This window comes from Furipterus horrens, unplaced genomic scaffold (assembly GCF_987537825.1).
Source record: "Furipterus horrens unplaced genomic scaffold, mFurHor1.1.pri manual_scaffold_5, whole genome shotgun sequence".
NCBI lineage: Eukaryota > Metazoa > Chordata > Mammalia > Chiroptera > Furipteridae > Furipterus > Furipterus horrens.
In genome coordinates, this window is record NW_028327175.1 from 43,661,841 (window position 1) to 43,673,352 (window position 11,512).

Sequence of the window (11,512 nt, forward strand, 5' to 3'; positions counted from 1 at the left end):
ATAAATTATAAAACTAGTCATATATTTTCTTTTAGAAAAAAACATTCTGTAAAATGCCTTTGTGACCCACAGATACAGCATTAAATAAATCATAGATGCACACTATGTTAGTGAATCACAACTCAATTGGTTATCAGTATCATCTTAAAAACTGCATTTTCTTGGGACTCTATTATTCTATGTGTTCTCTCTTAAAGTCCAACTCAGAAATTGTGTTAGCTTTTTCCGAAATCCTGCTGGATAACAATCCCAAATCTCAGTGGCTTATAACAGAGTTATTTCTGTCTTGCATCCATGGTTTGACTGATCATTATAGGACCCAGGCTTGAAGGAGCAGCCACTATTTGAAACGTGTTCTCATGGGTTATGAGGCCCAGTCAAATTACATACACAAGCACATTTAAAGTTTCTGTTTGGAAGAGGTGTACATTATTTCCACTCAGGTTTCATTGACCAGCCCAACACCAATGGGGCAGGAAAGTGTAATTCTTCCACAGCATGGGCATTCTGGGTTCCAGAGTGGTGGACAGAACATGGATATTTGTTGAAAAGACTAGTCTCCCAGTCTGCTGTCTTGGTCTTAAATATTAACCTCCCTTCTGTGTGTAAAAGATACACCTCTTTCCAAGGAAGATAACGTATCATGAAATAACAGTTTCAAAGCTCAGGATCTCATGATAGTCCATATCAGATCCAGGTATGGCTCTTCTTGATCTGAGAAGACAAGTTATATTGCTGCAAAAATAGTGGACAGGGTCTGTAGCAATTCTAAAATATAACGGTAGCTTGGTAAGTGACAGGAGGTGCCTCTTCCTAGGACTAAGGAACACCTTTGGATCTGGCTCTTGTGCTCTCTGAAAGCAGTTCTTCATCCTTGGTTCTTATTCTGCCCTTTGGGAGGTTTTCCTGTACCATTACCTTGGCTGTATCTGAAGAGGGCATTAGAGAGTATATACCATTCTGAGCAGCTTTCTCATTTGGGGACCCAAAGATGTTTTGTATCTCAGTCTTAAAATTCAGGCTAATAGTGCTTTTGTTAATAGATTTTCCTCGAAAGTGGTGGTGGTGGTGGTGCTAGTTTTGGTTGCTTTGATTAGTCTTCAACTGGCTTACAGCTGCCTGTTTTTACAAATAAAATTTTATTGAAACAAAGCACACCCATATATTTACATACTATATGACTGCTTTCCCTCCACAACAACATAGTTGAGTTGAACTGAGTAGCTCTAACAGAGATGATAAAGCCACTCTACCCCATTATTCTTACAGTTATTGGTTTGAAGAAACACTTGCCCTGTAGGAAGTTCTCTATTCTGATTTATCTACAAGTGTATGTACCTTGATTCACCTCTGTATTCCTGTAAGCTAGAAGTTAGAGCTAACTGCTTTATTTTATTTTTTAGATTTTATTGATTGATTTTGAGAGGGGAGGCAAGGGAGAAAGGGAGAGAAACATTGATGTGTGAGAGAAACATAAATTGGTTGCCTCTTGAACACGCCCCAATCCAGACCCAGGCCCACAACCAAGGCTTGTGCCCTGTCCAGGAATTGAAAGGCAACCCTTTACTTTGCAGGACAATGCCCAACCAACTGAACCACATCAGTCAGGACTAACTGCTTTATTTTTAAGATCTTTTTTTGTTACAATTGACAGATCTGTTTTATGAAATGTAGTTTCATATTTCTTTATCAAAAAAATTTACTAGTTGTACTGGGTACTTCATATTGCATATTGTACTGAGTACTTCCTGACAGATCTACAGCCAAAGTCAGCAACAGGGTACCCGGAACAAGAAAGGAGACAAAGTCCAGGTAAGACAGGGACTTTAAGAAGACACAATACAAGAGGTTAAATCGGATGGTGTGCTCCAGGTGCATGAACATAATTAAATAATAGCCTTAAGAATATACATAAAATCATCTGATGATAGGATGCTACTTGAAACTGAGCAACAGAAAGAGAAGGTAGAATTTAGGGATTGGCTCAGCTTCAGCTGCTTCTTGTTACATTTTATTTTCTTTTTTTATTTATGGATATCAGAGAGAGAGAGGGAGAGAGAAAGAAATATCAATTTGCTGTTCAACTCATTCATGCATTCATTGGGTGCTTCTTGGATGTGTCCTGACCAGGGATCGAACCTACCTCCTTGGTCTATCAGGACAACACTCTAACCAACTGAGCTACCTGGCAAGGGCAGCGTCAGTTACTTTTATCATCTTCATCCTAAAGGGAGATAATCCAAAAGGGGCCTGGATGAGAAGTCTGTGAAGGCGTATGAATGTCAACCCTTAGAAATAAGCCCACAGTTAGAGAAAAGTCAGAGCATTTTGCTGGCAGATGCCCCAAAACAAAATCCTTACCAATATGATCAGTAATTTGTGCCGCATTTGGCATTTTCTGAATTTATCATTAGGTAATACCAGATTTCTTGTTATTAGAGGAGTTGGAAAGTTTACTTTAATAAAAGCTCTAAATCATGGTTCTTTTTTGATCATTTTCTTCATCTCTTTCTCAGATATAGTCATAAAGAAAAATGGGAAATACTTTTTAAAATAGCCAAGAAAGTCTGTGTTGTTTAAATGATTTCATAGTAAGAATTTAATATTGTAGATTTTTCATATAGAAACTTGATTTTTCTGTGTATATAAATGAAAATCTGTGTACTAGGAATCCAAGTTGCTGCTGGCTTTTGAGCTCTCCCCCAGCATTATTAGGATCATTAACAAAATTATAAGATATTTAAAGTATACAACGTGATGACTTGATATGCCTATACACATTCCCCTTTTAAAACTCTTTTGGGGAGGGGGGTGAGTGGAGGTGGAAGAGGGTATAGGGAGATAAATGATAATGAAAAAGTACAATAAAAATGAGCTATTAAAAATAAAAATAAAAATGTCTTTTGCCCATCTAAATCATATTATCCATTCGATTTCAGAATATGTGCTGCTAACACAAGCTTTGAAAGCTTTTTAAGATTTAAGATTTCTGGTCTCCACAGACATATTGAATCAGAAGGGCTCACATTTGGGCTCAGTAACTTACATTTTTCTTCTTCTTTTTTTTTTTGGTTTCATTTTGTTTTTAATTTTTTTATTTATTGATTTTACAGAGAAAGAGGAAGGAAGAGACAGACAGAGAGGCACGGATTTGTTGTTGCATTTTATGCATTAGTTGGTTGCTTCTTGCCTGTGCCTTGACTGGAGATGGAACTGCAACCTTGGGATGACGCTCTAACCAGCTGAGCACCAGGCCAGGTCAACTGACATTTCTAAAAAGCTATAAATCACTGACCTAGATCATCAAAACAAATTTGTCACTTTAAATACTTATAATGGTTTAACGCTACATTACCCACAAAGTTGAATAATCACAATATATTGTGTATTAAAAATTATAACAACATAAACATTGATTTTTACCATAGAATTTAATATTACTTCGGGGGGATGATATATAATAGATGGATTATGTTTCAAAAAGAAGAACTTTTGTGTTCTCTCAAATTTGAAGCAGGCAGCAGTTTAAGTATCAGAACAAATAGTGGGGGGGAAAACAGAAACACAAGGCCAGATTAAGCAATGCCAATAAGCAAGGGCATATGAAATGGCTTTGTAGAGACCCGAAATTGCCCATTCTTCCTGAGTTTGCCATTAACTCCCAAGTTTTGACAAAATTGTTCGTTTTAGGAAACCACAAGAGATTGTATTTGGTTTCAGATTAAATTTGAACTATACTGGTTTTCTGAAGAGGAAATGGCCCTAGATCACTCCTGACTAACGAGGAAAACAAACCCAACATCACAAACCTTCATCTGCAAAGCGAAACAATGGGAAACACATGGCTTTTAGGCTACAAGAGGGGCGGGGTCAGGCAAAGAGGGGTGGTGCTAGCGCCACTGTGGAGGATCCCGCCCGCTCGCCCCTCCTCCATGACGTCACAGGCAGGGCCCGCTCCAGCTGTCCAGGATTCCAGTGATCGCTGCGGCTCGCTAGCGCCCCGGAAGCTGCCCCTTCTCGGGGGTCATGATGGGCAGCAAGATGGCGTCTGCTAGCAGGGTCGTTCAGGTAAAGAGATTCGGTCGCCTTTCCGCCGAAGGGCGGTAGGGATGGTGCTGACTACAGCTAAAGCGCTGGGGAGGAAAGGCGGTGGCAAAACCTGCGCTGTGCCCGTAGCCCTGAGTAGGGCCAGCGGCGCCGCATGGGGGTGTGTGAGAATTGGACCTTGAGCCCGTTGGGTCGGGTAGTAAGCCGGTGACCGGAGCTGAGGGTTCGAGCCAGGCCCGGGCGTGTCGCAACTTAGCAGGTAGGCACATACCTGCTTTGGGGTTCCTGCACTGTCCTCTGCGAGGACCTCGTTAGCTCTCCTAGGAGTCTGCGGGCTAGGCTTCCCTGGCTCTATCCTGGCCAATCGGCGTCTACTATAGTCTGTGATGTCCGGGCTAGTATAGTCTGATCAACCAATCAGAAGGGAGGCGGTAGCGGCGAGGGAAAGCCGGCAAACCTGCACTGACCCAGTGTGTCCCTTCAAGGACTTGGGAACGGCCCGAGAACTGGCTGCACCCTCGCCCCACCAATTCAGGTGTCTGGTTACAGGCTGGGTGGGAGGGAATTAAAAAAGAGAAAAAAAAAGATTTTTTAAGTTTAGCTGTGATATATGTTTTAGTGTCGGTTTCCCAAGCTTTTTTTTCCCCCCTAAATTTAGATTGGCAGCTAGAGGAACTTTGTTAATCCACTCGTTAGTTACTCAGTAGCTTTTGTATTGCTTCTCCAGCTGTGGTCTCGAGCTAAATAGGAAGAGGTAAAATTGTATATAAAGGAACACAACCTCACTTTTGTGCTTGGTTTAAACGATCTTTTTCAACTCTGAAAGTGTTATTATTGTATTATTAATTTTGATATGAGAAGTGCATTTTCCTTTGCACAAGTATATCTCTTAAAAGACCTTTCCTTAAAATTGTGTCAGTCTGAAATATAATTCTAGATCCCAGTCTTGGTCTCATTACAACGAATAAGCCTCACTTATTCATTACTGGGTACTTATTGAGTATTAACTAAAGATTCTGTGAGGATAAGGCAAATATCTAACAAAGAAGTGGTATCCATTAACATATAGCCCAACTTAAAACTCGGTAAAAAAAATAAATAAAATACTGCACCAGAAGATATTCAAATGAGCAATAAGCCTATGAAAAAATGCTCAATATCATTACTTTCCAGGAAAATACAAATGAAAACCAGCAAATACTGCCGCACCCACCTAATGATTAAAAAGACTGACAATACCAAGTGCTGATAAGAATGCAAATCACCTGAAACCCTCATATATTGCTGGTAGGAGTATAAAATGGTACACTTTGGGAAAATGTTTTGTTAGTCTCTTAATAGTTATACATACTTGCCCTTTGGCCTAGCAATTCTACTCATAGTTTATACCCAAGAGAAATGAGTGCATATACCTATATAAAAAAGACTTGTTTAAAAATGTTCATAGCCACTTTATCCATAATAACCCCCAAACCAGAAACAATCCAAATGTCCATTATCAGGATAAACAAATTGTGGTAGATTTGTTAAAACAAAATAATACACAGTAATAATAAAGAACTAACTACTGATATTTGCAAAAAAAAAAGATACTGTGAGGTATACAATAAGGAGTGATCTGTCTCCTAACAGCTGCAACGACTTTGACTAAGATATTCATAATACAAAGCAGTATGTGCTAACATGAAATAGTTACATCTTATATTAGCGAATTTGATTGAGTACTTCTGTTCCAAGCCTATGTTCAGTGCTGGGGGCTACAGTGCCTGCAAAACAGACATGATATCTCCATAGAGCTTAAAATTTGGCTGTTAATCCATACTTCGAAGAAAGGGTAGTACTTCTACAGACTCACTGGCACAAATTCATGGGAATTCACAAAGCATGGTGTCAACATTAAGTAGAGAAATTTAGCTGGACTACAGGGTATTCAGAAATAATTTTAGAAGAGTAAGTTACAGGCTTTAACTAAATGCCTGCTGAATGCCATGCAGTGTTTATTTGATATGTTTGGGCTGATGTAAGCAGAAAGGTTTGTCATTTAGGAAATCATTTGGCTGCATGAGGCACAGGGGAAGAAAAAGGGTGGTTGGATTAATTCCAGGATTGAGATTTGCAGGTGAAAATAAGCCTCCAGCGAGGAAGTTGAGAGTGCTGGCAAGAGAAGGCTGAATGAATTGTGGGTTCTAGGCTTATTTTCCCCTCATAGAGGTTATTCTGTTTTGCATTCCTATAGCAACAAATGAGTGCCTGCTTCCTTACAGCATGCCCAAAAGACTTCTGTTATCCAACTTGTACATTAAAATCTAATTGATGAAAAATATTAATCTCCATGCAGTTTTAACTTTCATTTCTCTTACTATACATGAGGCTGACCATCTTTTCATATGGTTAAAGAGCTATTTTCATTCTTTACCTGTGGAGAATACCTTGCCCATTTTTCTATGCTTACAAGTTCTCTATAGTATGGCTATTAACCTTTGATCTGTTGCAAAATTTTCTTACCTAGTTGGTGTTTTTAATTTGGATATGTGTGTGTGTGTGTATATATATATATATATATATATATATATATATATATATATGGCACATTTTTTATTTCCTTATTAGTGCAGTCCAAATTATCAATTTTTTCCCCTTGTAGGAGAAAGGTTGATAAAATAAGATGGACTATATTACTGTTGAAGTTGTATATTGTGTGTATCAGGGCTTATTATACTACTCTCTCTACTTTTATGTATTTTTTAAATTTTCTGTTAAAAGAAGGGGGAGCCCAAATTGTGTGGGAATTTCATCTACAAGGGTGTATTACATCATAGTTTTATATGTACAAAAGCAATGTTGAAATGGATTCTTTCTTTCCATTGTATGTGCATATGTATGTATTAAGTGTGTATACATATTCACATGTTTATATACTTAGTCTTATCATACAAATAGTCTATTCACTCATTTGGCAGATGTTTTCTGAGTATTTACTGTGTGTCAGGCATTGCTGCAGAAGTGCTTAATTCTCTTTCTGTCTTTCTAGGAGTTTAGGTCTTCTGTAAATTATTGGCTCATTTATCTATCTGCTGCACAATATTCTTAAGATATTCAGCATATCATGGAAACACAAAGGAGAAGAATCAGATTTTGGAATCAGGGCAAGTTCCTTAAAGAGGAGTGATATTTGAGCTGTTTTAAAAGATAAGCAGTTAGGTGAAAGTTGAGGCATAGAAATCAGTGGGATTGGGGCGAAATTTCCTGGTAGAGGACATGAGCTCTAGATTGAATGGGGATGGAAATGGCACGATGAATTAGGGCAATGAAAATATGTATTTCTGTGGGTACAGGAAAAAAGCCCTAAAAGGGCTCTCAAATGTTTAAACCTACTTTATGTGGGTTTTGGGATCATATATAGTGTTTCCTCTTCATGCTTTTCCGCATTTTTTTCCCAATTTTTTTACACAGAACATATACTACTTTTATAATCAGAAAATATATTTTTCAACTTTTTAAAAGAATTTATCCACTCATTTTTAGAAAGAGGAGAAGGGAGGGAGAAAGAGAAGCAGAAAAACATCATTGTGTGGTTGCCTGTCGCTCACACCACCAACTGGGGACCTGGCCCGCATCAGGCCTGTGTCCTGATAGGGAATTGAACTGGCAGAAACTCTTTGGTTCACAGGCCAGTAGTCAATCCACTTAGCCACACCAGCCAGGGCAGAAAACAAATTTTTTAATTACCTAGTCTTCAGTATACTTTTTATTCTATTCTAAACTGCTAGATATTAACAAAATAGGGAAACAATACTTGACTCAAGTCAAGAAACTTCCAGTTCTTACCAATTAGCAGGACAGTATAAAAGTCACACAACATAAAATTGATGTCAGTTGGCAGTACAGTATAATGTCTTATAATGTATAAAGTACAAAGTTATTAGGACTAGCAAGTAAGATAAACAAGTTAATAATTCTTAGACCAGCCTTCCTGTTTGGGGAAGAGAAAAGTAGTAAAATTTAAAACTTCTGTCAAATACTAAGTTATTTTGTTTTAATGAAGGCATCTGTGTGGTTCAGTAGATTTTCTTATGTATATAGCTAATGACTTTATTTTAGTGTTTCATCTTCTTTTATGCATTTTATTTTTCCTTTAGGTAGTCAAGCCACATACTCCTTTAATAAGGTTCCCTAACAGAAGAGACCATCCTAAACCCAATGGTAAGTTGTACTTTAGATTTCTTTTAAAGGCGTACATGTATACTTATACATGAATATCCTATTATAAGCAACATTTTTCATTTTAAAATCAGGTAGACTTTGTAGCTTAGATGAAAATGGTAACTTAGGTTTCATGCAATTAAAGATTAACTTATTACATCCATTTAAAAAGGTAACAGGCATCAACAATAGATGTCTCTGAATTTTTAATGCTATCGAGTTTATAGAGGGGAATTTTTGTTTTACCTTTCTTTCCTTCTATCCTTTAGAATAATCTCCCATGCTTACATTTGCAGATATTGTGAGGAATAATAACCATTTCTATATTTCTCTCCCCGCTAAACTTTTCTCTCATTTACTCATTTATCTAGTTACTCAATCAGTAAATATTTCCTAGATTGCTGTAGACCTTAGTAATCATTGCCTAGAAAGTAACTGAAGATTCTGAACAAGTCCTATTTTTCTTTGACCTCTTCTTTTTTACCAGATCCTCTGTCCCTATTTTTATTATAAGGTATTTGATGCTTAATTCAGGGAAAATTTTAACAAATTTTATAGAGATATTTTTAACTTACTGTAACTCTTCAAAAATTAAAATATAGTTGATAAACAAATGTAAAGGTTTTGAGAAAAAGAATCTCATTTATACTTACCAGAATTCTTATTCCCATTGTAAGATATCTTATTACCTGTAATCTCCACCATATGACAAAACTTAAGTTAACATAGGTTATTCATATGGATTGAACTCCACTACCTAGAAATTTCATTATTTTACAAACTTGTTCAATTTAGTAATTCACTCACTTAACACTACCTCCATATTTGTTTTAGGAACTTTATGGAATATATTTTTTAAGATTTTATTTATTTATTTTTAGAAAAAGGGTTAGGGAGGGAGAGAAATATCGACATGAGAGAGAAACATCTATTGGAGCCTTTCCTATGACGGGGGACCATACCTACAACCCAACCATGTGTTTTGACCAGAAATCGAACTGGTGACCTTTAGCTTTTCAGGGTGACGCCCAACCTCTGAGCCATACTGGTCATGGCCTTTATGAAATTTTGTATAGCTACCCAACTAAGTTACTCTCCAATACTTACCTCTCAGAATTATAACTTATTTCAAAAATGACTAAATTATTCAATAATAGATCATGCAAAATAGTATTTTAAGACCCCTGAACATTTTCTCTAATTACATTTTTTAAATTTCAGTATCAGAAGTTTTGAGATCAGCAGGACTACCATCTCACTCTTCTTCAAGTTCACAACATTTTAAGGGAAGTAAATCGCCAGATTGGCTGATGAATCAGGGTCCACCAGACACTGCAGAAATAATAAAAACATTACCTCAGAAATATAGAAGGAAACCTATGTCTCAAGAAGAAATCGAATTTATCCAAGTATGTTGTTGGTCTTTACCACAGTATTGTGCAAAACACCTTAACGTTTTTGGCTGTTGGAATTTCATATGCTCATTTACCTGCCTCTCCCATCGTCTTGTCATGGTGTGTCCATAGCTAAGACAGGTGGTCTGATAGGCCAGGACTATGAGAAATAAGCGAGGTCCAAGCCCTCAGATAATGTGCATGAAAGAATATATGTGTGGAAGTCTGATGTTTAGAAGCAATAGATATAACCACATGAAGTAATCTCTTTAGGGTTCTCTGTAATGTTTCAGAGTATAAAGGGCTTCTGAAACCATGAAATTGAGGACCACTAATGTAGGTTAACCTTGAGTCCCTTCCAGATCTGAAATTATTTATAACATTTCTATGAGTGCCCACAAGCAATGGAAAAACCCAAAATTGGTTTTAAAAATCTGAAGATCATTTGCTTAAAATAGTGTAAATTTGTTTGGTGGCCATGAAAACATTTTTTCTGTAAATTTAATACCTAATCTTACTGTTTCATTTTTTCCTTTTCAGCGTGGAGGTCCAGAATAATTACCAACGCTGGCTGCTGTTTGTTATCAGACAAAAGAATAGTCTTTATAATAAAGGACTTCCAAAATGACAAATGAGAAGTTGTACATTAAACAACTTTAATAAACATTCTGTAAACAAAAAAAAAAAACCATAGAAAATTTAGATGTACACTTATATCTCATAATTTATGTATCTTGGTGAGCTTCTCCACAGGCTTACCTAATTGTTTATATACTTTATACTTATTAAAGTACACATTTTAAAATGTTAGCCTATTAATTTACTCTTGATTATCAAGTATTAGCAGTGTTGAACTATGAAAAGCACACAATGTCTAGGAACCCATCATAGGTTTCCCGTAATTTCACTTTTCTTTCTATTTCTGTTTAGACATGAATTTATCAGGCAGATTTGCTACTTTTGGGGAGTGATTTTCCTGAAATTGGATGAGGATCAGTGAAATAATGGTTTTATTATTTGTTCTTAATTCTCATAATATTTTTTTCATTCACAAAGTTTCTGGAATATAACTGGCTTAATAGGCATATCCAACTCCAAACAATAAAAATATAGCCAAAGTAAAACCAGTGACTTAGTGGTATTAAGACTGGGGAGTTAAAAGATTATTTGTAACCTATTTTTAGAAAAAAAGTATAAAACAGTAAAATGAATATAGCATAGGTAGAAATGTTTGACTAGAAATTTAAATTTCTTATGTTTCTAGGGATGTTAAAGTCTTGTTCTTTGGTTTATTTTACTGTTTTGATTGTGATAATGTATGCAAATCCTGGTAACCATTAACTTTCTCAAACTTAATGTCTGAAAGCTTCATAAAATCAACCTAAATATTTACTTTGCTAAGGCAATTTATGAAATTTTAAAAAGGTCTTCCTGTGCCAAGGGTATATATTATTGTGAAAGTAAAGTCTCACAAAGCTAAATAAATTATCTTCCATACCTTTACAGATTTCTAGAATATGCTTTAAAGAAGTCATCCCTATCCCTGTCCAGGTAGTTCAGTTGGTTAGAGTGCTGTACCTGATATGCAAAGGTTGCAGGTTCGATCTCTAGTCAGGGCATATATAAGAAGCAACCAATGAATGCGTAAGTAAGTGGAAGAACAAATCGATGTTTCTCTCTCTTACTCTCTCTTTCTCTCCCTCCCTGCCTCCCTCTCCTCTCCTTTTTTCCCTGTAAAATCAATAAATAAAAAATTTCTTAAAATTCCTAATAGTAAAGGTAGCTTATAAGCAGTAGATAAGTAGAATTGTTGAGTATTGCCCAATTCCCTATGGGGTAGTCTTTACTTCTACCCTGGCTGGTTTGGC

General features: G+C 36.5%; 1 protein-coding gene across 1 annotated transcript; it reads left to right on the forward strand.

The window, feature by feature from the left end:
- Positions 1-3,933: 3,933 nt before the first annotated feature.
- Positions 3,934-11,147, forward strand: KGD4 (alpha-ketoglutarate dehydrogenase subunit 4). Its single transcript, XM_090278949.1, has 4 exons — positions 3,934-4,068; positions 8,187-8,250; positions 9,472-9,659; positions 10,185-11,147. The coding sequence occupies exons 1-4, from the start codon at positions 4,027-4,029 to the stop codon at positions 10,200-10,202; spliced, it is 312 nt and encodes a 103-aa protein (XP_090135075.1). The 5' UTR covers positions 3,934-4,026; the 3' UTR covers positions 10,203-11,147.
- The last annotated feature ends 365 nt before the right edge of the window (positions 11,148-11,512 follow it).

Excerpts from the sequence above, each read along its gene's own strand:
- KGD4 (XM_090278949.1), top strand. The coding sequence starts at position 4,027 with ATGATGGGCAGCAAGATGGCGTCTGCTAGCAGGGTCGTTCAG. Across the intron at positions 4,069-8,186 it reads CTGCTAGCAGGGTCGTTCAG|GTAGTCAAGCCACATACTCC; the intron begins GTAAAGAGATTC and ends TTTTTCCTTTAG. Across the intron at positions 8,251-9,471 it reads AGACCATCCTAAACCCAATG|TATCAGAAGTTTTGAGATCA; the intron begins GTAAGTTGTACT and ends TTTAAATTTCAG.